At 40.7% G+C, this 26,346-nt stretch overlaps 1 protein-coding gene across 1 annotated transcript; it reads left to right on the top strand.

The window, feature by feature from the left end:
* The first annotated feature begins 8,587 nt into the window (after positions 1-8,587).
* Positions 8,588-13,082, top strand: LOC147424664 (glucose-1-phosphate adenylyltransferase large subunit 3, chloroplastic/amyloplastic-like). Its single transcript, XM_086500857.1, has 15 exons — positions 8,588-8,959; positions 10,002-10,115; positions 10,183-10,356; positions 10,447-10,539; positions 10,683-10,766; positions 10,896-10,951; positions 11,147-11,240; positions 11,319-11,431; positions 11,512-11,584; positions 11,787-11,867; positions 11,976-12,062; positions 12,130-12,234; positions 12,310-12,416; positions 12,606-12,666; positions 12,748-13,082. Exons 1-15 carry the CDS (start codon positions 8,729-8,731, stop codon positions 12,847-12,849), a joined length of 1,575 nt encoding a protein of 524 aa, XP_086356983.1. The 5' UTR covers positions 8,588-8,728; the 3' UTR covers positions 12,850-13,082.
* The last annotated feature ends 13,264 nt before the right edge of the window (positions 13,083-26,346 follow it).

Here is a 26,346-nt window from a genome sequence, read left to right as displayed (position 1 = left end):
TATCAGTATGAAGTTCTCAAGACCTAGAAGATTATACTCCAAGCGTCAATAAACTAGGGAACAAATTGCAACCAACTTGAAACTAGCTTATCGTCCATATGCTAGATCATGGTTTGAAATTACTGCATTGTATAAAGATTGGAGTGGACATCTTTTCTCACAATCTAAAATATGTCCCTCATGCACGACAGCATACCTCACATATATAGCGATGAACAAGGTTGACATAAAAATAAAATAGACACTCCTGTTGCTCTCACTTTTGTATTATTGTTGGGTTGTATCACTGTTCTCATTCATTGTACCGAGAATAACTACAAAAGAAAAAAGAAAAAAAAATAACTACAAAAGAAGAAAGAGACAACACACTCGAAATCCACCTTCAAATTGCGAGCCAACATTCTGTGCTACCAACCATTTGATGATTTTCTTTTTTGAAATACTTTGGTTTGCAAGAATTTACATATATCACGTATACTAGAAAAAACATTCATTAGTAAACATAGTAGTACAACCTCGCTTGGATATAATCTCAACTGTAACCATCCTTATAATCTATAATAGTTGATGCACTTAACTTTGTCTCGTTCCATAAACATTGTAGCATTTTTCAAATTTATATCCCTTTCACTCAGTGCCACGCTTGCCCAACTAGTCATTCTCTTGTTCTCTTCAATGCTAGATGCTAAGTGTCAATTTACATATGTCCTGTTATATTCTAGATGTTATATAGCAAGGCCCACCAAGCAAGACTAGTTCTTTCTCATATGAATGATTCTTCTTCCTCTTCCCTACCCTCATTCCCCGCTAGCTCTCTCCACCTTCAAAGGTGTTTGAGGCCTTGGGACTGAGGCTTGGGATAGTTAATGCTTTTTGCAAAGTTTATGTTATGCTCGTGATGCATGAAACTTTCCATCTTCATTGCATTAGCTAGGTCACAAGGAACACAAAGATTGTATTGTACCAAGTCTCTCTTGATGGGAGACTCTATAATACAAACACCTTTTTTGGAGAGGGGACCAGGTCCAAGTAAATCCAGTCCTCATCTATTGTCATGTTCCCTAATACTCTCTCTTGCAAAAGTATTGTTTATACCAAGTTAATTAAGTACTATGTTCATGTTGCTACCATCAATTAAGTTCACCCCTCTATGTTCTCAAAGTAATTTCACAAAAATGCTCACTCTAATTTTCTTAATTCGGCTATTCTCAAAGTTCATAGGCCATTTCCATTACATTGGTATCAGAGCCTTTAGTTTCTCTTTTCTTGCTTAAGAAGAGAGGTCCTTAAGTAGCCTATTACTAGTTGAGTTTGTTAATTATATTAGAGTAAGCGGAACTAAGATCTATTACCAGTTTTGTTGAGCCCACTATTTGGGATATGGTGCACACCTTGGGAGCTTTGGTTTTAATAATGGGTTCTTTTTAGACTTGCCTGGCTTTACCATTATTGAGCCATAAGAAGTCCGAAAAGAGCTATCTTCAGCAATTCTGCTATGTTAGACCCACTCCACTACTCTCTATAATTAACCACCAATTCGAGCAATGGGTGTAGATACTTAAGTGTTGATTTTCAAAGGCTAAGAGGAGTAGCAACTAAGTTTTTGAATTGCCAAAGAATACACTAAGTAAACACATAAGTATAATTAGCATGGCTGAGAATAACCAAGAGAGTAGAATGAACATTGATAACATTGATTTTTCACATGAAGGTGCTAATGATGATTCCCCCATGTTTATCTGTTGTCTTGTTACTAGGTTGCAGCAAGCTATGGGCAACCCTGCTTTGCAAGCCAAAGTTACTCAACAACTTAGTGCTTATGGGATTTCCCTTCCTCTTCAAGAGGAGAGAGAGCTTAGGAGGCCTATTGATGAGACCCCCAAAATAAGACTCTCTCCCATACGAGAGGAGGAATCCAAAGAACAAGAAAGTAATGAATCCCTAAGTTCCTCTAAAGATGTGGCTCCACGAAGACGGTGGTCTAGATGTTCGCCAACTCCTACCAAGAGGAAACGGTCAACACACAGTCCTTCTCCTCGTCTCTACAAAAGGGAAGATAGGAAACAAAGGAAGAAAAGATCAAGAAAGATTTCACCCTCTTCTCCTTCTTCTTCACCTTCCTCCTCTTCCGACGAAATCTATGGCTATTCTGCTAGAGAATACAAGAGGGGAGGACATCGAAAATCATACCGTGCATGGCGAAGGTCACAAAAGCTCAAGAGGTTCAAAGAGGGAGGAAAGAGTATCTCTTTTCTCACCTATGATGGCACCTCTGGTGCCCCCAACTAATTACTCGTCTTCATCTAGCAATTTGATGCGGCCTTTGGAGATGAGGGCTTCACAGAGTCCTCCAAGCTACACCATGTAGCTATGTACTTCCAAAAATCGGTTCATCAATGGTGGGCTATGGCACAGTTTGAAGCGTCTCTCCCATGAGTCTATTCACAAATATGTGGACAAGTTTTGGGATTTACATCTCAAGGCTACTGTCTTCCAAAAGATAGACTTTGCCGAGAAAAAGCAACAATTTTGTGTGGGATTACCTGAAGAAATGGCCGAGTATGTCAACTCCCAATGGACTGGATCTATCACCGAAGTAATCCACCACACCATGGTTTCTTCCCACATCAATTTCCAACAAGGGGCTAGACGGAATGTCAAGCCCATAGAAAACAAAGACAAAAGTGATGCAAAGGGGAAAACCAACGGCCAAATATCTTTCCAAGGCAATTCCAATAATAAAAACAACAACAATCAGTCCAAGGAGAAGGGAGTTTACAAAGGTAAAAAAATACTCTCCCTTGAAGAGCTTGAAGCTTTTTGCAAGGACCATAAGTTTTTTAAGTTTGGGGAGCAAGGACATGGCTATCACTCTTGCCGTAAGAGAAATGCCCGCAGTGAGACTCCTAGAGCTCCACCATCGAAGCTCCAAAAGAAGATGCTCATTGCAAAGGATCACCTCTCTCCTATGCCTGGGGAAAGGTAAGGGAACATGATGCCTTCATCTTGTTTGACCTTGGCTCTACTTACAACTTCATATCGATGGAGTTGGCCATTCAAGCTATTGAGATGGGAGATATTGTAACTGTTGACACAACTTTCAAGAGACAGCAAGCCTCCGTTACTTCCTTGATTGGGAAGTTGAAGCTTCATGCCAAAGCTATGTCGACAAAGAAGAATTTTTCATCTCTCCTCTTCACCATGAGGATGTTATCCTAGGGGCACCATGGTTCAACCGCATGGCTATCAACATGAAGTTCCCTGATAGGAGAATCTACTTCACCTATAGGGGAAAGAGCATGTATATAGATGCTAATGAGTCCCGTCGTACTATACCACTTGTAAATTCACCAGCTTTTGATAAGTCAATGAAAAGTTTGGTTTTTGCGTACATGACTTTTGTAAGAGGAATCCCAATCCTCGAGCGAGTACTTCCGAGCGGACAAGAAACCGAGCGAGCATGAGCAATGAAAAAGGTTAGATCAAGATCTCAATAGTCATTCTATAGAGTATAGTGTGGCAAAGTAACCATGTTGCATCTCAAATAGTCTCAAACAAAGAGACATACTCTTCCTTCAATGTGTTCACACACATTAAAATATTTTCAAACAAAAGAGCCATACTCTTCCTTTAATGTGTTCACACACATATTGATGCACAATCATATCCTTGCTCGGAACCATCTTGTTAAACATATTCCAAAACTCTATTTGTGCAAACTTATTCTTCATGGTAAATTCACATGTTTCAATTTTCATAAGTTCGTGCACAAATAGATCAAAAGATGGTAACTCAAATGCCACATGTCCATCATAATGCATAGGTAGCTCTTGAACTTGAATGATATCCTTTGCTTGCTTAAGTGCCATGTGTAGGCTGCTTTGTGAAGGCATTGCATGTAGTATACCAACTACTCTGGAGGGACCATCAGACTATTACTAGTGTGTCCTTCATTCCAATACCTTGTGTGCTTTCAATTGAAATGCGAACCTTCTAGAATTGACAGTGACCATGTTTGAGTTGGAACACCTGATGGGGTTGGTGTGGACTCTTCCATGCTTGTTATGTCCACCGTTGTGGCGCTTGAACGTCATGAAATCTTATGCCGCAACTGCTTCTGCTTCCTCTTCGTCGTGGAGATCTCTCTCTCTCTCTCTCTCTCTCTCTCTAGCATAGCAATGTCTGCTCTCTCACAATGCAAGGTTAATGTCTTATCATGTCAACATAGGGTTCCCTTATGCTGCACAACACTTAATTCCTTGTACCCTCAACGAGTTTGCTTTGTTAAAAGGCTTCTTGTTTCTACATATAAGACAGATCGAAGTGTAATCTTTTGGAGTTTATCACCAACTCTAGTTTTTACCCAATAAAAATTTCTCGCTCCGATCCTAAGTGATACTTGGGTGTTTCTTGCCAACTTTCCTACTATTAATGTTGAGGAATGTAGACTTAAAGTCTTGCAACAAGGATTATTTGATTTTCTCCCAGAGAAGAAGAGAGAGCAAGAGCCGACTTTGCAAGATACCCTAAATTGGTCAGATGGCCTTGTTGTGGTCTTAATCACTGCACAAACTTTGCTTCAAATAGTACCTAGAGAGGTGTCCTATACGAGAGTTACAACAAGATGAAAGATTGTCCGTTCTCTTTATAGAGGGCTTGAGAAATGAGACTCTAAACAAGGACCTGCATTTGAAAGCATGTATGATGTTTGAGCAAGTCACTAGATAAGCTCTATATCTAGTTGACAAGTGCAAGGCCTACGGAGAGGTGACGAAAGATGCAAACAATGTGACTAGTAGTGCTTCTTCTACAGTGAGTGAATCCACAAACAAAGCGGAATGTTCAAACTCCTACTATGTCGAGCATTGATCTAGTTGTCAAAGAAGTGGTGAGGAGAATAAACAAAGGCTATAGACACAATCTGAATGAACGACATCCACCCATGAGAAGGTGTGATACTTGTGGAGGGGATCATCCCACCCATGGTGTAACACTCAACCAAGATTACAACATATGCTAGGGCAACAACCACCTCTTCTTAATGATAGTAGAGTGGTAGCCAACTACACTCATCCGGCTGTGTCTGTGCCACAACCCATGAGAAATCATTATTCCATGGATGAGAAAATGATCATGTTCATAACCAATTAAGAGTATGGTTTGAAGATGATTCTTACTAGGCAAGAACAACCATCGGCTGCACCGCCAGCTACACAACAACTAGGACCATGCTACAAGTGTGGAGGCAATCACTGGGCAAGAAATTGTCCTCATCATGCAAAGAATGTAGAGACATTTGGATATTTCCTAAAATGTGCTCTTACACACCTGATTCCTGATTGTCCAAAGCACCCAAACAACAAAGGAAAAGGAACACTAAACGTTGTGGGAGTGATACCTTCTGCAAGCAGATCTAAGATAGAACCCACATTTCTTATAAATGTGGTGACTCAAGCTCAAGCTCAAAAAGTTGTAAAAAATGCACCCATTGAGGATGAACGTGAACTTCTTGTTCAAACAAAAGTTAAGAGATTATCAGTGAGTACTAGAAGAAAATTGTGGAAAGCTAGACAAGACAAAATGAAAGCAAAAAGGCTAAAAGAGAAAATTCCCCCAGAAATTGAGCTGCAAAAAACCAAAGAGCAGCTGAAGCAAGGAAAGGAGAACAGGGAACAAACGAAGAAAGAAAAATCATCCAAAATATCATCGGGAGGTTTAATCTTGGTAGATAAAGTTAATGAACATTTGGACGCTCAGTTGCAAGCCTACAAGGCTAGATAGAAACCTAATTAAACTTTAGAGCAAAAATAATTGACTTATTTGCACTTAGAATTTAAAATAAAGAGATTGGAAATGTGCAAACGGCTCACAGAGAATACTCAAGCTCTAGTGCAACCAAAAACATTAAACATTCCCAGACAAGAAGTGTCGATACCTCAAGAGCAAGAAGAAAGCAAGCACAAAGAGAACAAAAATGACGAACTAATGAAGCCTGAGATTGAAACACCATTGGATACAAGGGTCATGGCCAACACCACTAACAATGCAAGATCACAATTTGTGGCACCCATCTCAGAGGTAGAGGATCCATGGCCACAAGACTTATGGGAAAGGATTAGGAGTGCAAACGATGGTAGTGTGACTTTCAAGTGTGCACCTATCCCTAAGATCAACATGGATCATAAATTTTCGTAGGAGATATACAATCTCTATACGAAGATGCCGGGTCTATAGCATTTGAAGAGAGAAAACCACACTCTCTATAGACTTTGCCATCTTTTGTGGGAGAGCATGAAACAAAATCAAAGTTAAAGTGGTACCATCTTAGTGGACAGCCACACCAAAAATGATGGACATTAAGAGCCTACATGAACTCATATCTTCTCCTATACAATGCACGATTTCTCTCTTAGTGTTGCTGAGAACCAGACCAAATCTATGGGGGAAGTGGGAAAAATCGCAAGAAATTGGGATTGAAAATTCCTCATCAAGACATCCCCGTAGATGACAACATGGGTAAATGACATAGCCTGTAAACAAGGGGGGAGAACACTGTGAGGGAGAAGAGGGAAACACCACCTTGCCTTTGGAGCAGAAAGGCAAAAAAAAGATTGCTATACTTGATAGAGGGGCTGGAGTGGCCATTGCCACCAAAGAAATATGGGAAAAATGGGGGAGACTAGCTCTCAGAAAAACAAGAATAAAATTGATAATTGCAGATAGACTTGTAGAAAGACCTCGGGCATGCTAGAACAGATCATAGTATCCTCATGTAGAATCAAGTACAAGCATACCTTCGCAGTATTGGATTTCAGAAAAGGCAAAAAATTTGACGTCATTTTGGGGCAACCATTCATGCGTCAACGTGCAAGATTGGGGCTATGACTATACATACTTGTGGCATAAGGATGTCACGACAAGGATCAACATCAAAGACCATAGCTACAGAGACGTTAGTTGAACTCCTGTAGAGGACTTTGACTCCTCCATGAGAGTATCCTAATGTGGGGCAACAGTAGGCCTAACGAGTGATGAATGCTCAAAATCTAAAGTATGTTGCATATTTGTGTATGAATTCATGGTGTGACTGTTAACGAAAAAAATAGAACCTCGTAAAAAATAACGCCTTGCAAAATCATAATCTCCTTGTTGTTAGCTGGAGAATCTTTGTTGCAGATAGCCCGCTTCAATTTTGTGAGCGTGGAGATCTTGGATACGTCGAATCGTCCACTTATACCGTGAGGGTTTTGAAGCCATGCAGAGCCTTTAAAATGCTTGCCAATGAGAGAAAAGCAAGCTACGGAATTCGATCGGCCTTGCCAAATCAAGTTCCTATGCCAAAATACCATGTTGAGGTCAATTCCAATGCCAAAGTACCTTGCCTACAACAAAGGTGAAGCTATAAGAGCTTTGATGCCCCACGCGTGCTTTGTGAGAAGTCCGAAATACAATCTTGAAAGCCTTGAGAGCTTGACAAAACCTTGCATTCTTTTGTGGTACTTTTGCCACATGTTCTTCAAAAGGAGATCTCTTTTGCATAAAGAGGTTTGATGGCAGAAATTTCTTGTTGTGAATTTTTTTTTACAAAAGGTTGTCATTTAAGAAAAGCATGAGAAACCATTATGTGATAGAGAACCTAAGCTTACTGCTATATGTAAGAAAGACTAGGAAGAGGCAAAGTCCATCACAATTTGTCATAGTGCAACTTCTTTGCGGCATGCATGCGCGCGCACACACACACACACACACACACAGAGAGAGAGAGAGAGAGAGAGAGAGAGAGAGAGAGAGAGAGAGAGAGAGAGAGAGGGGCAAGCATCCCTATGCTCAGTTTGAGACACTCCAAGTTCACATTGACGTCTTTGTCAGGTGGACTACTATTGGACACTCTCTCTTCCTCCCTTGCACATTCACGTTCATTTAGGCCAAGTGCTTGTTGTGAGTCTAGACAAAAGAAGACACATGTTCCCAAATAAGGTGTGTTGGTAACCGGTTTGAATGTTGAATGTGAGGTGAACTCTGCATGCAAGTTGTGTTTGCTCACCTCAAGCTTTACTATTTAAACTATGATGAGCTTTGCTAGTCTATAAGTTTTCGTGCATTTAGCTATTGAGGCTCCACCTAGTCCATCTCTCTCTCTCTCTCTCTCTCTCTCTCTCACAGGATTGCAAGCTTGTTCTTACATGGGGAGAGGCTCTTAAGGACCCGAACGTACGTATGTGTGGCTTAAAAGAAGGCATATTCCGGGACAAGAGATTTGAAGCAATAAATATTGTTGAAAGGTTGAAACTGGAAAGCCGAGGAACAGGAGCCCCTCATTGCAACAAATTGAGTAGCAAATGAAAAATAAAAGATTTGCATCCAACGTGAAATACGGCTCCTGGAGGGCAGGTCTCCGTTGGATGGCAGAATCAACGGCCTGGATCAAGGATAGAATCGGTGAGGTGGGTGGTCTCTCAAACAAAATCTGAAGATGTGCACATGTGAGTGTGCTTTGGTGTACTCACGGCAAGCTTGCGCTAGCCTAGATACCGCAGGAGCTTCCAGGCTCCATAGCTTCCTTTTCTTTTTCTTCTGCTTTCTCACTCTAAAAGCTCAGCTCGCCTCTCGACGTCCGCAGGAACTCTCTTCTCTCAAGCTGTACCCTCCCGTCCTGCGCTTCTGCCACTTCCGCCGTCTTCGCCATACCAACTGAAAATAATTGTCTTTCCTCGCCCTCTAGACCGGGATGGCGTCTGCTGAAGCGGCTGTCCTTCTTTCTTCGCCTTTCTTTTGCAGCTCATCTGCTTCATCCTCTTCCTCCTTCCTGGGGACTTCCTTACTTTCGGCCCGTCATACCTCGTCTTCATCTCCTTCGTTGAGCGCTGGAGGACAGCAGCAGTCTCGCCAACACCAGTTATGTCGGGTGTTGGCTTCATCAACTTCTACTTTACCAGAGTTGGCACAGCAGCTTAATGTGGTATTGTGTTGCTGTTAAACTTCATGCGATTGCTGGTGCCGTATAATCTGAATGCATTCTAGATAGTATGGCTTGTATTAATATCCTGTATGCATTTCTTAACTATGGTGAAATGCAAGCTCTCAATTTTGAGAAAAATGATCGCCAGACTAGCAGGCAGTGACAAAGCCGTATACACCATTGCTCATCAAAATGACTTGGAATGAGATTAGTCTCTCTCCTTGCCGTATCAGAATTTCCCTTGCAGATTAGAGCCCGGCATTGTGTAACTAGATTGACGTTGCACAGTGCCACGTAATAATCGGACTGTTGTTACAACCTTCAATTATAATTAATTGTGCTGCAGCCTATGCGTTTGGAAGGCATATGTGACACCGGTTAGGCCCTCTCTCAGGTTGTCAGCGATGAATGCATGGCCGAAAGCCATGCCAATTGTTTGCTCAATCAGCTTGCATTTACATGCTCATACTTGTGCTACTGGTTCTTTGTGCTTTCCGATGCTGCAATTTGGGTGAGGGAGGATCAAACTGGATACAGAAACGGAGAGTCTTAGCGAAGAGGAGATTGACAAGGTCTGCTACACTTCAACATTTGCATTCCGCCTCAAATGGTTTACGTAGGGGAAATGGGAATTTGCATTCCGCCTCTAATGGTTTATATAGGGGAAATGGGAATTTGTATTGTTGGATATTCATGGTACCTTTTTCCATAGGACACGTACTGGACTGCCCCGAAGCGTTTACTTACTGATGGAATGCTGTTATTGTAATGCCAGTGCCACAAGTATCCAAAGCGATTATTCATTCAAGGGTCATGTTTTTAATAGCTTTGTACATTTGTAAGGGTTTCTTATGCTCGATCAGTATGGCCGAGAGTACATGCAAATCAGAAATATGGTTTGTTTTGCTCTGACCCGCACCCAGGGATTCGCTTTGTGAGTTGCGCACGGAGATTTATGTATATATATTCTGCTTCTGAATGTAAACATAGCCTATGTTAAGTCCGTCCAACTCTGTATAAGGCATGTTGCGTTTCCTTGCAGGCCACTTCTGCAGAGAAGCCTCGTGTTGACCCAAGGACGGTTGTTTCCATCATTTTGGGTGGTGGTGCGGGAACACGGTTGTTTCCTCTTACAAAGCGACGTGCGAAGCCAGCAGTGGGTATTTTGTACACTATATTGTAGCATACGTGAGATAAGAGTTTCTCATTCACTTGTCCAACAGGTACCTCTTGGGGGTGCATACAGGTTGATTGATGTGCCCATGAGCAACTGCATCAACTCTGGGATTAAGAAAGTTTTTATTTTAACACAATTCAATTCTGCTTCATTAAATCGGCACCTTGCACGGACTTACAACTTTGGCAATGGTGTGAACTTTGGTGATGGCTTTGTCGAGGTATTTGTCTTGAAAGAAGAGATGTCTGTCTTAACTGAATTCATGCGCTGAAGATGTTAGTGGCATTGTGCTAAGAAGAGACCTTTTCAGGTGTTGGCAGCTACTCAAAGACCTGGAGAGGCAGGAATGAGCTGGTTCCAGGGCACAGCGGATGCTGTGCGACAGTTCACATGGTTATTTGAGGTTTGTTTGAAGCTAGATTTTTTGCCTGTTTGAGTGCACGGGACGCCACTTGAGGGTAGGCTTTGAGGAGTAATTCTTCGCAAGGACACAGCTTTTGCAGCTTATCTTGATGCTGTTCACAATCTATTCCTGGCTCTCTACAGGATGCCAAGAATACAGAAATTGAGCATGTCCTGATCCTTTCAGGAGATCACCTATATCGTATGGATTACATGGACTTCGTCCAGGTTAGCCTTCAATCATGCCATGTTTTCATTATTTACTCATCGAAGTGTGAATCAGTATAAATTCGAAGGCTGGGAAATCTACTCCTGGAAGGTGGCTAATGTACTTTCTGTATATGTTGACCTTTGCAGAAGCACAAGGATAGTGATGCTGACATAACGATATCGTGTGTACCCATTGACGATAGGTGCCTTATGAAGTGCCTCTTATTTATTTAATTTTCTTAGGAAATGAATGAACGTTCTTCTAAACTCACACAGTTTTTCAAGGTAAATATGTGAAAGATAAAAGAGTGAAGCTCTCTTGATTCGTCTCTAGAGTCTGTAATATGTTTGGTTGGTATTTTCTGCATTTTAGTTACATTCATACATTCCTGCTGCAGTCGAGCTTCAGATTATGGTCTGATGAAAATTGACAGCAAAGGCCGTGTTTTATATTTTTCCGAGAAGCCTAAAGGAGATGATCTGAAAGCAATGGTAAAATTCTCTCATGGCTGTGTGTAGGGCATTTAGCATTGTTGTGAGGAATCTTATCTCGAAGCCATCCAATTTCAGGAAGTTGACACTACTGTCTTAGGGTTATCTCCAGAAGAGGCAAAGAAAACACCGTACATTGCATCCATGGGAGTCTATGTGTTCAAAAAAGATATTCTTTTGAAGCTTCTGAGGTAAGAGCTCATGGTATTACCAATTGCGTGTCATCACGTCTTAGCAATAACTTAAGGAATCAGAGTTTTTTTTCTCACAGATGGCGTTATCCAACAGCGAATGACTTTGGCTCAGAAATAATACCTGCTTCAGCAAAGGAATGCAATGTTAAGGTACTTGAAGCCCGAAATGTGAGCTGTTGCTATGTATGCAGAGTTGAAATGCAAGGGGGGGGCGCTAAACGGTGGTTGTAGGCTCGAATACCAAGGGAAAATTTAATGGTCCACAGAGTTGGTAGATGTGTTTCTTACCTCATTAGTATTTCAAATGAGCCACCATTAGACATTGATTACCTTTCTTGTATTGACTCCAAAGGCTTACTTGTTTGATGGATATTGGGAGGACATTGGAACAATCCGATCTTTCTATGAAGCAAATCTGGCCCTGACTGCTCAGGTACAAGTGTACTCTTCACCACTTTATGTGGCTAGGATGTGGTGGCAGGTGCAACTACAGCTTTAATCATGTGCTGGTAGTGACTCGGTATCTGATGTCTTAATGCAGCCACCAAAGTTCAGCTTCTATGATGCTGCCAAGCCCATATATACATCGCCACGCTATCTTCCACCTACCAAAGTCGATAGTTGCAAGGTTTGTATGTCTGCTTGAATCCTTGGTACGCTGGCAGCCTGTAGATCTGTTTTTGTTTGTGTAACAGATAGTGGAATCAATAGTTTCACATGGGTGCTTTTTGAGGGAATGTTCGGTGGAGCACTCCATTGTGGGCATTCGATCACGCATTGAGAATGGTGCAGAATTAAAGGCATGTATAAGGGATGTCAATGCTTGTAACATGCTCGCATTGGAAGTGTTAAATCAACTGAGTTCTGTTTTTTAGGATACTGTCATGCTTGGTGCTGATTATTATGAAACGGATGCTGAACGAGCGGCTCTTCTTGCTCAAGGAAAGGTGCCAGTTGGAGTTGGTGAAAATTCGAAAATCAGGTAGTGTTTACTTTGTTAAATGAGTCCTTTCTTTGAGCTGGTGTTGGCAGGATTATCTCATCACCTGAGGTTGAATCATGACCACAAAGCTCAAAAATAATGTGGGGGGGCATGTCCATGATTGGTTCGAGGGGACACAAGATCTTTCTGCAACTTACTTTTCCCTGAAAATTTTATTCCCAATTGCAGGAATTGCATTATTGACAAAAATGCAAGAATTGGCAAAAATGTGTTTTTGGCAAATTCTGAGGTAAGGGTGTTTTCATGTCCTCCATCATGTACATAGTTGGAACAGTTTTAGATCTGATGAGGAAATGCGATGCCATGCCAGAATGTTGAGGAGGGTGACCGGTCAGCTGATGGATTCTACATTCGTTCAGGCATTACAGTGATTTTGAAAAATTCGACAATCAAAGACGGCACTGTTGTTTAATTTTTGGTGATTGCACTTAACTAGCAAGGTTGATTGGAGCTGTGAGAGAAGCGGCTTCTGCCACTGCCCAGCTTCTTGTACAATGGTAATTTGTATCATATGTGTAGTGCAGCATGCATGGTAAAATCGGCGGGCTGGAATAGAGTATCACGAAGAGGGTGATATATGTGACACATATTGTATTGAAGCTATAGTTTTCAAGATGAATGGTTAGTTGATGGTAAAATAGTCAGCTCATCCTCCTAAGCTGGCCTATGGTGTCAAGTGTTCAGACAAATCTTGGCAGGGGAAGAATCCAAATAAGGTTTGTAAACCAAGCCAATGCAGCAGTCCTTAGTAGAGGCATGTATTTTTGTACATTCGCAATTGTTGACCTTCAGTCAAAGCTTTAGCCAGAATTGTGTATCTGCAACCTCCAAAGTTGCATGCCTCTGTGTATGAGGTTTGGCTGTGCAAATAATTTGACAAATAAAACAATTTTCCCTACATTGTCTTGTTTCCATACTCATGGCACTTTCTTTATTGATTAAAGGTCCTGTTTTCAAGGCAAGCGGAAATGAGCTTCCACTTAGTTCAATGTTCGTGCAATGCCATCAATTAGCAAGAAATCAAGAGAATGATAGTCTTTTACGTGGGTCATTTTCAACTCCTCATGCAGCTTCATGATATGAAGGAGATGTAAATTCATAGTAATGTTGGTATCAGCGATCTATGGCCTTTTGTGCTACGAATCACAAATTTTTCTTGCGACAAGCACTTTTGGATATGAAATTGCAGCGTTGGTATGACTGAGATTCCCAAGCATGCTGAATACCATTGAGGGAAAATAAACGAGGTACTCTCAACAATTTTATATTGGTTGCAGTTCAAAAGTTTTCTGTAAAAGATTGCACATGGATTTGGCTATTATCACCAATTTTTGGAGTGTCGTATCAGTGATGCAGGGTAAGTATGTTTGGTTATATCATAGGCCAGCCGCCAAATATTGTATGAGTATGGAACAGTAACTGTCTTGCAGGAAACGCCCCCCCAGCCTTAGGAAACGAAAGAAGAAGACTCTACGACAGTGAGCTTAAGAGTTTTTGCTTCAATTGCGTCCCGCGAGCTCAAATTGTTTTTGTTTCTCTGTGGTTGGTTATTCTCCAATGGTTGTTTTCTTGTCCTCCAGAATGCCGTTTCGTGTTCTTTTAGGCAAGTTGACGTTTTCAGTTTGCATATTGGAATCCAAATTCCAATGTTATAAGGTCATAAAGAGGTGGTCTAGTGCATATATTGTCATTGATACATTTCTGTTTTTCTAGTGAGTTTTTTTTCTCTTTAGAGTGTTTTTGCACCGTGTAAGTAGTGATTGTATTTTTGGCTTGCCTAAGATTTTAGTGTATTATGGGTGGAAGTCGTTCAATTTTCATTGCTCGACAAGTGCCTCTAAGGAGGCTTAAAAGTCTTGTGAATGAATGACTTTAGTGCATTGTAGGTGAAGGTAATTCAATTTTCATTGCTTGACAAGTGTCTCCAAGGAGATTTAAAAGTCTTGTGAATGAAAAGAAATCAAAGCCTTTTGAATGCTATTGTTTAAAGTTTCATTTACCTTTTTGGATTAAAAAGTTTATTCATAAGAGTATGATTCCATGTGTAAAGTGTTGATAAACGATCTTTTGATTTCATAAAAGATTATCTCAATAATTTGTTTCATTTTTTTATGTTTATTAAATTTATCTTCTTTATGAAAAAATACCAAAATATTTTTTTGTTTCATTTTTTTATTTTATTGGTTTTATTTTACTTCCTTCCCATTTTATTTTGTTTCAAAATGTTGATGTGCAATGTGTACCTTTCACATTATTTAAGTGGAGCTCTTTGAAATATATAAAACCATTTGTGAGTATCTATACTTCTATAAAAGGGGGAGAGATTCCGGCTCTCCCCCTTGACACGTGACGGCAGCTGCTTCACCCGGCCAGCCTTAGAAGTTTCGATGGTGTGCCCTGCAGCCCATCAGGCTTAGTGAGACAGTCTGCGATTGGCGGAAGAGAGAGAAAGAGAGATGTGATAACGTTTGGTACGTCCTTGGCATTAATGAGTGGGGCTAAATTTTGAAATTGAGGTCCGAGGAGCGGGGCAGTAATTTCAACGTCACTCAGTAACGTGGCTTCACCTTCTTCTCTAAGTCGCTGGCCGCAGGTGCACCCTAGCTCCTTCCCTCCTCTCTGCATGCACTCCCTCTTTCTCTCTCTCATTATGGCTGGAGGACCGAGGTTGCCCATGGTTCTCTGTGTGTGTGTGTGTGTGCGCGCGCACACAACCCCTGGGGCCCGAGACTCTTCTTCCACCTACTGTGTGTAGCCCTTTCTTGGGGTCTTGCTATGGAATCTGGACAATGATGCTCCGTTGATGACATCGTTGCGGTCTGCTGGAAGGCGCTACAGTAGAAGCATGAGAAGTCGAGGACATCCAATACTTCTGATTTGAAGGTGTAGCTCACTCTGATTTGAAGGATAACGATGACATCGTGGAAGCCTAATGGAAGGGCTGCATCAGAAGAACAAGGAGTACATAAGCAAATGGTCTGATTCGAAGGAACATCCCATTCTAATTTGAAGGAGCCTTCCCATAAGGATCAATTATCTCTCTCTCTCTCTCTCTCAGTCTCAGTATACACACGCATGCACACACACATACATCGAGTAAACTGCTCTCTGAAGTTGATTAAGGTTGTGTGTGTGTGTGTGTGTGTGTGTGTGTGTGTGTGTGTGAGAGAGAGAGAGAGAGAGAGAGAGAGAGGGATCACTCTTTGTAGTAGCTAACTAGCGTAGGATAGAGAGGGAGAGAGACAGAAGGGTTGTCATCTTTGTAGCAATAGATCGGCGTAGAGAGAGAGAGAGAGAGAGAGAGAGAGAGCTCAGCTCTCTGTAGTATAAGCAGACCAACGCAGGGTAGAGAGAGAGAGAGAGAGTGGAAGAAGAACAAGAAGAGAATTTCTCCTCTTCTTATTAGCACGCACACATACACACTCGAGAAGAAGAGAATTTCTAAGTCGTAAGAAACCAGAGAGAGAGAGAGAGAGAGAGAGAGAGAGAGAGAGAGAGAGAGAGAGAGAGAGAGAGAGAGAGAGAGAGAAGAGAATTTTTGCATCGTAAGAAACCATCCCAAGAGACTGTAAAGATGTATCCGACGAGGAGAGTTAAAGTCAAGACGTAATATTCAAGAGGGAAATGGCATAACCAATCTACCACACTTGGATGATCGAAAGGTTACACCAGTTTCCCCTTTTTATTCGCACGCACGTGCACACACACACACACACTCGAGAAGAAGAGAATTTTTACGTTGTAGGAAATCATCCCAAGAGAGAAAGTGAGAGTTGGAGCAACCGTGCACGATAGATAGATAGATAGATAGAGAGAGAGAGAGAGAGAGAGAGAGAGAGAGAGAGAGAGAGAGAGAGAGAGGAAGAAGAAGACGATAATTTTTCCACCGTAGAAAACCATCCCAAGAGACCATAAAGATCCATCCGACGACTCAAGAGGTGTTATTCAAGAGGGAAACGACAGACAAATCTACCACACTTGGGTGATAGAAAAGTTATACCATTTTCCTCTTCTTATTAGCGCGCACACACACTCTGGAGAAGAAGAGAATTTTTACGTCATAGGAAACCATCCCAAGAGACCGTAAAGAAGAGTAGAGCCACTGTACAAGACAAATCTCTCTCTCTCTCTCTCTCTCTCTCTCTCTCTCTCTCTCTCTGCCTTTTTTGCTTTGAAAATAATCGCCATGGCCGCTTTGTGCATAACTTGCAATTAACATACGTCATGAGCAACATCTCGGGCAGCGAGCTCATGTGGATATTTTTGAGCTTTTGTAAGGGCACCAAATTCAGTATACCTCTCTCTCTCTCTCTCTCTCTCTCTCTCTCTCTCTCTCTCTCTCTCTCTCCATGAAGGGTTGGAGATGAAGAGCCCAATGAACCAAGCTTGCAAGCATAGTGATGATAGTTGAGACTAAAGTAGGTCCTTAAAAAATATAGAGTTGGGGAGAGAGACGAGAAAGAGAACAAGCGAGTCCAAACAAGTTAGGATGATCTCTATCTTTATTTTTCTATAATCTGTAAAGGCAAAGTGACGCCGCTTCACATGTATCAACAGCTTAAGGCTACAGGCTAAAAGCCAAGTAAATTTAGAAACTAAAGTCCAAAAGGGTGATGGGTCCTTTCAGGAATATGGGGACACACTCGCCTCTTTCTAGCATAGTGATGTTTTTTATCTCTTGCTCAAGTGAGCACACAAATCCTACATCCAACAATGAAAAGTTGGCTAGAAGGTGGTTGTCCTCAAACTTGAGGGGTTGGAGCTTAGAGAGTGAGAGCCGTTGTTTTGCTGGTAACACAAGACACCGTATTCATAAAAGAAGAATGGGTGATGCAAACTCGGGGTTGGACACCACGGTCATACCAAATATAGGTGTGGTTATAGGTGTAGCTTTCTAGGAGAAGTAAACCCTCACAAAGGAGCAAAATCCACTTTAAAATGCTTTACAATACCTCCTTTGACATGAGGAAGGTAGTGGTGAGGCAGCGGGCCCAACAAGGGGGCGCTAGCTTTTAGAGGGCATCTAGAAAGCAAGTGTGGGGGGCCTCATGGTGTCAAAAGCAAGACATGCTTGAAGCCTTGGCCAGAGAGGCAGCAGAGAAGCTGCCAAGATAAATTGGGCAGCCAATAGGCAATGCAAGATGTTAATTTTGCGAAGGTTGTACGACCAATAAGCCAAGAAAGCTCAATTAGAGAGGTTGCGAGCTGGGTGGTGACACTACCTATGCCTCTCTCTCTCTCTCTCTCTCTCTCTCTCTCTCTCTCTAAAATCGTGAAACTGTAGAGGAGTTGGCCAACTTTTAGAGGGCGTTTAGCATGTAGAGTGTTTGCAGTTCAAGACCACCATAGGCTCGCCGAGTTGGCGGTGATATTTCCATTAGGGCCCAAGCCCACCAATTGGAATGTTTTTTCTCTCTACTCAGTGAGCACATGAATCCTACATTTGGCAATGAAGAGTTGGCTTGATGGTGGTTGAAACAGCAAGGCTCGACCCGCAATCACGCAGCCCAAATCTTCTCACTCAACCTCTAACCACGCTAGCATTGGAGAGATGTTGTACTTGCACTGGTGGAGAATCCACTTTATTGTTGGGGGTAGACAAGTCCCTGTACATGGACCCGTTCCATTATTGGCCCCTTTACCCTAAACTTAGGTTTTTAATGAAGCATTGCCATATTTGCCACAACAAGCCTAGGACTTGAACCACCTTGACCCCACTTACCGTCAAATTGTGCAACAATTCAGGAAGATCCATCACAGAAAGTGATAGGGGTAGATAGATCATTTTGTAAGTTTGCCAAAAAATAAATATTGTTTTCTTAGAAAAGCATAGGGTAACCTCTCCCTCTGTGAATGCTCTCCCTCTGTTAATCCCAAGGGACCTCAAAAATCTTCAAGGAGAAAAAGAAAATTTGTATCAAATGTTTGCAAGCACAATTTAGAACCTGCAATTTGATTATATATATTCGACACAAATGCGCGATAACAAAAAAGAAAGATGCATATACATTAATCCCCCTTCCCTTTTCTCTCTCTCTCTCTCTCTCTCCCTCTCTCTCTCGCATGTGTGTATCCACGCAACGAAGATAGAGTGGGACATACCTATGTTTGAGCATGGGTGAACAAGTGTCCATTGTGTGTAAGAGTGAGCAAGACCTGCCAGCAAGGATATAGAGAAAGGGAGAAAACGAGGGGTCGAGAGAGAGGAATATGGATATGGATAGAGAGAGAAATGAAGGGATAGATATGGTGAGATAAAGGGGGGAGGGGGGGGGGGAGAGAGAGAGAGAGAGAGAGAGAGAGAGAGAGAGAGAGAGAGAGAGACAGAGAGAGAGAGAGTATGATAAATACAGAGGTAGATTGGAGAAAAAGAGATATAGAGAGGGAGAAATAGATAGGGGGAGGTATTTCGGTCCCCCCTGACACGTAGCGCTCTTAGAATAATTTGGTGAGTGGGAGCAAATTTTAATGATCCCATCCAGTGAGAGAAAGAGTCACAACCGGCAAGTGTGAGGAAATTTATGGATAGAACCAATGATGGGTAGCGCTCAAATTTACTTCGTGCGAGTGCTTTCAAGTCGTGCGCGTGTGCGAGAGAGAGAGAGAGAGAGAGAGAGAGAGAGAGAGAGAGAGAGAGAGAGAGAGAGACCTTTCCTTGACCTACTTCTATGAAATTTCTCAAGAGCAAGGGGTTCCATGCCGCCGTTGAAGGCGGCGCCGTTTTACTAGTTTATGTATAATAGATAACATAATTTTATATGAAAACAATAAATATGTGGTTGTTGGCACATATTTAAACTTACTCTCTCTTATTTTCTCTTAACTTAGTAGGTCTTCGTACCTTCCAGAGATTTCATTAGCGTAATCACAATCGGGTGATTACGTCAATAACTTTAGTATTTACACAAAAAAATCACATGATCTGTTAATTGTTAACGTGACTTTGATTATGACTTGCAAAAACCTATAGAGCCGGTCAGCCTTCCGAGTTTTTCATTTTTTTCTATGGTTTTTTCATTTTCTCGGCGAGCCCGTCGGGTCCGTCGAAAAAATGAAAAAGCTCGGTGGGAATAATTATATATAGTAAACAGTATGTTAACCGCGGTCCTTTAGCTAAGCAAATTCTTGGGAAGTGTATCCGAGTGCCGGGTATAGTCATTTCCTTGTGAATTGACTTAAGGTTACAATCACAGGTCCTTTTTTTTTGGGCCGAACGTGATTCTAAATTCGGTAATCACTTCTAAATTTTTTTGATTTGGTTAGACATAAAGGTACGAAACCAAAACACCTGAAAACTTGGAGAGTCATGTTCATTGAGAAGAAGCCATTGGTCCAAATGAGGGCTGTAATTGGTTTTAAAAGATGAGCATATATGTAAATGACAAGTAGATAGTCAAGGATCGGATGTCCTATATTAGTGTACCGAACATATAAAGATCCTTGAAGTCTTGCATTTGAATTGATTTACACTTATCACTCCACAATATAAGAGCTGTAATCCTTAATTGGGTTAAAATAGTTTTTATATATTGAATTGGTTGCATGAATGGGCTACAATCCTTCACTGGGTACAAGTAGTCCTCAATTGAGTGATTATATTGAAGATTCATTTGCGTTAGTTCATGCATTGGTTTATACAGAGGGTGCATATGTATTAGATAGATTATTAGTGCATGAAATGACCAATCATATATTTTATTGCTTTCGTTTGTTTTTTGTAGCAATAGAAATTAGATATATCTTATTGTTTGCAAATCAAAGTGGACAAATAAATAATCATTATAATATTAATTGCATTGAGAGATTCATAGCATTGTTATAGTTATTATGCCATACATAGACTGCATCGCAATGTGTATGGTTGCTCACAATATAGGTGATCGATATGTGGATTGACTAGCGTGCATTGAAAATCTCATATTGTGTATCATGGTTACTTTCATAGTGAATGGTTTTTAAATTTTAAAAATGTTTCAAAAACCGAACGTCTGGTTCTTTTGTCTTCATTTTTAATTAAAAAACAATGGAGCAAAATGTGGACACAAGTGGTACGAAGAAGCCAAAGAATAAAAAAACTCATGGCAAAGAGTGGGATTATGTTTCCAACATATACGGCCGATATATGGAGTGGCAATGTAAATTTTGTCACACAACAAAATCGAGCGGCGCACCACATATTAGGGATCATTTTCTGGGTAGCGTTAAAAAGAGTTGTAAAAAATGTGAACATTCTCAGACACCTGCAGTTGCAAAGTGTTTGAAAGAAGAGCTCGCCAACAAGGGTGGCAACAGACAACAGATATATAGCTATGTGGATTCGAGTCAAGAGTTCTTGGAGCCAAATATTAACTTCGTAGATCCTTTAGTGACGCCAACTAATCTTAGAGAACAATCTGCGCAGGGAGAGAAAATTCCAGGCAGTGTTCCTTTTAAGCGTCACAATGAAGGTGGACTTAGTCAAATGCGTCAAAAATCATTACATCAAAACTTTCGAGTGTAGTCTCTAAAAGAAGCACAAACTGTACTCGCCAAAGCAATATTCGTTACTGGAAGTGCTTTGGTCATGGTAGATAGCAATCATTGGAAGGCTGCTTGGAAGAAAATCGGTGAGTTTGATCTAGGATTTTCAGCTCCTTCTTATTACACGATAAGAAATGTTTTCTTGGATAAATGTTACATCGAAGTCAAAGAGCGTGTTGGCAAAATAATACTTGGGAATATTTCGCTTTGCAGGATGTACGATTGTGAGTGATGGCTGGTCAAATGTTCAAAGAAGATTGCTGATCGTTGTAATGCTGGTTTGTCCAAGGGGAAGAACGTTTCTAAAGGCGATTGATAGTTCTTGTGCAATTAAAAGTAAAAAATATATTTCTGAGGTCTTGATTAATGTAATTAAAGAAATTGGTGCATGTCGTTCAAGTATTCATGGACAATGCAAAGGATTGTAAAAATACCAGTAAATTAATAAAGAAGTTTTTTCCACACATTTTTTCCAATGTTGTAATATGCACAGCTTAAACTTGGTGTCGAAAGATTGGTACACTAGCGAAGAAACCACATGGTTCGCCAAAATAATTGATACAGCACGTCAGGTTGTGAAATTTATCTTGAAACGACAAAGAGTGCTCGATTTGTGTAGGATGCGCATGTCCGTGATGTTGAAACTTCCTATTGAAACTCGGTTCTACACACACTTTTATACCTTAGAATCACTTCTCCACAATAGATGCGCGGTGATTGACACATTCAGTTGCGCTGCCTTTGATGAATGGCCGCATGAGCAGAAAGAACAAGTGAAAGATAAAATTACATGTCTACGTGGCAATTTAAAAATGCTGCTCGGTGGAGGAGTGTAATGGATGCATACCATGTAATGATGCCCATTATGTTCGCAATCCGCAATCTTGATCAAAGGGCGCCAAACTTGGGCAAAGTGTGGATGACATGGTGGTCAGTCCAACAGAGTTATGAAAATCTCAAAGAGCTGAAAGAGTCTGTAGTAGAGGAGTGGCGATTACTATTCTCTGGCAAACGATGAAAAATTTTGGCCAAGTATTTTCATGCAAGGTGGAAGAGCGCTCATAGTCCACTCCATAGCGTTGCTTACGTGCTCGATCCAGAGTATTGAAATTTAGATCTGATGTCCAATACAGAGGTGGTAAGCAATTTTTATCACATGGTCAACACGTTCTACTCCAACATTCAGGATCGAATTGATTGCATCAAAAAAATGAGTGCATTTAGATTAAAAGAAGGTCCTTTTGCGAATGATTTTGTACAGGTAATGGTAAAAGAGCAATCTGCATGGAAGTGGTGGATGATGAATGGTGGAGAGTATTACTCTACCTTACGTCCCCTTGCAATGAAAGTACTGGCACAATGTGTAGAAAACTCAAGTTCAGAGAGAAACTGGAGTATGTACAAGTATATTCACAGCACTATTCACAACAGACTATTAGTAGACAAAGCAGAAAAATTAGTGTATATGTTTTGCAACGAAAAGATATTGAATCATATCGAAAGTGCTTGCTACGAGGAGGAAATGCCAACCTGGTTGTATGATTGTCAAAACAAAAACGATGAAGAGTTCAATGTTTGTGTATCTCAATGCACTATAGACGAAATAGAAGAGAATTTGATAATGGATGTGGAGGTTGAATTACAAGGAGAACCACAACACTTAGACTTAGAACCAGATAACAACTCAACAAATTCAATATAGCTTGAGAGTAGAATGAATAAATGTCAAAAACCATTGTAAAAGACCTTGTATTCAAATGTGTTTTGAGTAATTACAATGCTTTATATTGGCGATTGTACATAGTTTGTCGATCTTAATTGTGTTTCTCTAAAGCAGCATCTTGCTCATCAAACAGATTTCTAATTGTTCTAGGGGTACCTTGGTGGGCTTGCTTGAATTTATACTCGTTTTCCATGCCAAACATAATATATATTCCTTGTGAAATATCTTGTGAACAGACTGCGTATCGACTACTATTTTGCATTAAACGAATAAGACAAACAAAGTGATAATAATGATCACATGTCAATGTATAATAACCACTCCATCCATCAAAATTCTTGTAGCAAACTGGACATTCGAAAGATGAGGATGCATCTGAAGTAGACGAGGGGACCAGATCTGGATGCATGACAAGGTGGCTGATGTGTGTCACTTGTATAGGTGTTGGATTTTGAACGTCTCTGGCTTAAGCGGTGAATGCTCTTCTCCATCCAGACTTGTGAGGGTTGGGGTGTCTGTGTGGCTATAGAAAGCCATGTTATTTTTGCATCTTTATCTGCCAACTGTGTCATGTAAATATCCTTCTATCTCTTTAACTGTAGGTCGGCGCCTTCCACTATCAATGCCAGCTCATCTCGGATTAAAGTGACACAACTCTCCCTTAAATCATGAGTGGCAACAGTTGTCTCCTTTGACGAGAAGCCTACTGTTCGCTGTTGCACAAAGTGAACATATAACATTTTTGCAAAATATAGCACACATGGGATGGCCATAAATTTCCAAATAAATCCTCCTAGTGTTCTCTTTGATCGCATCATGGTTACACTTCGAAACCTTCCACCTTCCTTTCTTGATCTCTGCGTCCTCACATGGCCATATTGTCTTGATCATGTCCTTTGTCACTTCTTTATTGATCTCTTTCCATTGCATGTGGTTTGGATTTGCCCATTTTGAGAGACATCGAGCAGTTCGTGTCGCTTGTTGTGCCAACATACCGTGTGCTAGAGACTTCATGCGCTGAAATGCATTAACAACCGCTTGTTGTTGATCATTGGGGAGTGATGGGTGCCAATATCTTGTTCTTCATCGACCATTTTCTCTTAGAGCTGCAATCAACAGATAGATAAATATTCGATATCATTGGCAAATATATATTCTCACGATTCAACAGTCTCACAGATGCACAAAGTAACAACTTCTTGTCCACTACAAAAGACATCAAAATCCACTAAATCAAACCACAATAAATGAAACTAATTGAACCACAAGGAAAATTTGAAATACTGACACTCAACATGACAAATTTGAAATGACTAAAGATAATTGACTCAATTAGGTGAACCACTTCAAACCAAATAATACACTTCAATAAAAAATAGAATACACTGGACAAGACATATGTATATCATAGAAATGTTTCAATAGGATAAAATGATGGTGCAAGTTCAACAAGGAGACGTTGGACAGGGTTAGGGTTTGTATTTAAATGTTCTTTGAAAAATATCAACACGTCAGGAGCATTTCTTCTTTGTTCCTGCTCTTTTAACTTCATCCAACAATCTACTTTAATCCGAATAGCCCTCATAACATCTTCGTCCGAGTGGTGAAAAAATTCTTCTGGAAAATAAACTTTCTGGCTGCACTCCAAAAATCTGACAGCATGTCAAATAGGTAGCCCAATGCATAAATGTCGCTCGCTTTTGTACATGCATCTGTGCACCGTGGATCGTATAGTTCGGAAGCAATCCACGGTTGCTTAACCATCTCGGCATTCCCTGCTCTCTGTGCCTCCAAAACTGTAGAGTCCGACTGTTCGCTTGGATGCAGATAATTAATTGTTGCGCGCTTAGCTATGTTCTAAGCATCATACCCCAATCAATGATGCCGTCGCGGGGTTTATTGACGCGAGTAAAGTCTAACATTATGTTGAACGGGTGCAGGTCACTGTGCACTATACCGATCGAGTGGACAGCCGCAACGCCATCGATTAATGCGTGACAAATGGCTAGCATCTGCTCGATCACTGCTTTGATCCGTGTCGTGTCTATCTCTTGTACAAGAAGATTTGCTGCAGGCAATGACCTCTAGCCCGTGTTGTAGCTTGTACATGTGTCGTCTAAACAATCCGTGAGCGAATGGTAAGCGGCACATCATGTCGCCCACGGTACCCCCATTGTAGTATGGGAATATTGTGATCCAAGGAGCTTCAGTAGTAAAGACAATACACCTTACAATGGAGGGGTGAAGCGTTTGCATTCCTTGCTCTGTCTGAAAGCTGTCAAATTTTGCCTCACTCCCTCCCTTGTAACATTTTTCCACATATATAATGTGGTTTGGAAAAAAAGAGATGCCTTTGATGGTGTACAATGTGCACACACCAAAGGAGCCTGCTCCAACCCTCATATGAACCTTCTACCAAGACTTCGTGAGGGATGCCGATAAGATGAGCGCACTTGGTATTCAAAGCCGTGCGCATGATTGTGCCGATGCCGCTGGCATCAGATCGACCTCCCAAAGCTGCTTGCGCATCTTGGGCCATCTTCAATCTCTTGGGTAAGGCTACTGGGTCTTGCGCTTTCACACGCTTCATCTTTATCTTCTGTTCTTCCCACAATTTATCATAGAGCTCTAATTTTGACATGAGGCAGGTGGGATATCTTCCTTTAAGTCTCTGCAACATACTTTCATATTGCCCAACACTGTCCTAACCTTGTGATGGGGGTCAAATTCTCGAATCCTTGCTGGAATCAACAACTCATATTGGCCTTCAACTCACAGCGTGTACTCTGTGTTCTCCCATATAGAGCTAGTGAGGTCTTTCATTTATGAATGGCACGCATAATACTTTTCTTTTGATCTGGCGTCATATTTACATTGGACAATAAAAAACAGCATATCAAATACAAATCATGGTTGCGAATGACACTAACACTCTCACACTATCTCAGGCAAACCCTTAATCACCACTTGAAGACTTTAAGAAATGTGCAAGAAAATATTGATAAAAATTAAAAACAATCTTTACTTAAAATTTCAATCTGTTACACGTGTAAAATGCTGATCATATAAGTGGTTTATAAGAACTTAATTTAGATCAAACAATACATGTTAACAGTCTGTCACATTTTAACATATATTGAATTTTTAACTTATTATTTTTTCTGTGCGCACAAACTAGTTCAAACAAAGCACACACCGACTTCAAAACTTCAAAAACATTTAAAACATTGAAAATATACAAATCGGATTAGCAAATTGCGTTCACACACTTTTTTACATAGAATTTATGTAAATGTAGCAATCAAAAAAGCGATGATAATTGATGCTCTTTAAAAAGATACAAAAGAATATTTAACATGCAAATTGTGTGCAATTTCTTTTTTACAGATAATTTATGTAAATGAAGCATTAAAAATAGCGATAATACTTGAGGTCCTTTAAAAAGATAAAAAAGAATATTTAACATGCAATTTGTGTGCAATTACTTTTTTGCATATAATTTATATAAATGGAGCATTTAAAATAGCGATGATTATGAATAAAGTATTCTTTTGAATATGATTAGCTAGTATGTAATTTCATATGGACAGTTAAAAACAACAAAATCAAACAATTCATACATTTGTATATGAAATACTCTTCACAGTCGTGTTACTGACCAATTAT

This window comes from Adiantum capillus-veneris, chromosome 25 (genome assembly GCF_014529385.1).
Source record: "Adiantum capillus-veneris isolate H3 chromosome 25, ASM1452938v2, whole genome shotgun sequence".
Classification (NCBI taxonomy): Eukaryota; Viridiplantae; Streptophyta; class Polypodiopsida; order Polypodiales; family Pteridaceae; genus Adiantum; species Adiantum capillus-veneris.
The sequence above is the reverse complement of the archived record's forward strand: the minus strand, read 5'-3'. Positions and strand labels throughout refer to the sequence as shown.

What these genes read in the sequence shown, in the direction of transcription:
- LOC147424664 (XM_086500857.1), top strand. Translation starts at nt 8,729, where the DNA reads ATGGCGTCTGCTGAAGCGGCTGTCCTTCTTTCTTCGCCTTTCTTTTGC. An exon ending in AGTTCACATGGTTATTTGAG is followed by an intron (nt 10,540 to 10,682) that starts GTTTGTTTGAAG and finishes GGCTCTCTACAG; the next exon opens with GATGCCAAGAATACAGAAAT. An exon ending in TGTGTACCCATTGACGATAG is followed by an intron (nt 10,952 to 11,146) that starts GTGCCTTATGAA and finishes TTCCTGCTGCAG; the next exon opens with TCGAGCTTCAGATTATGGTC.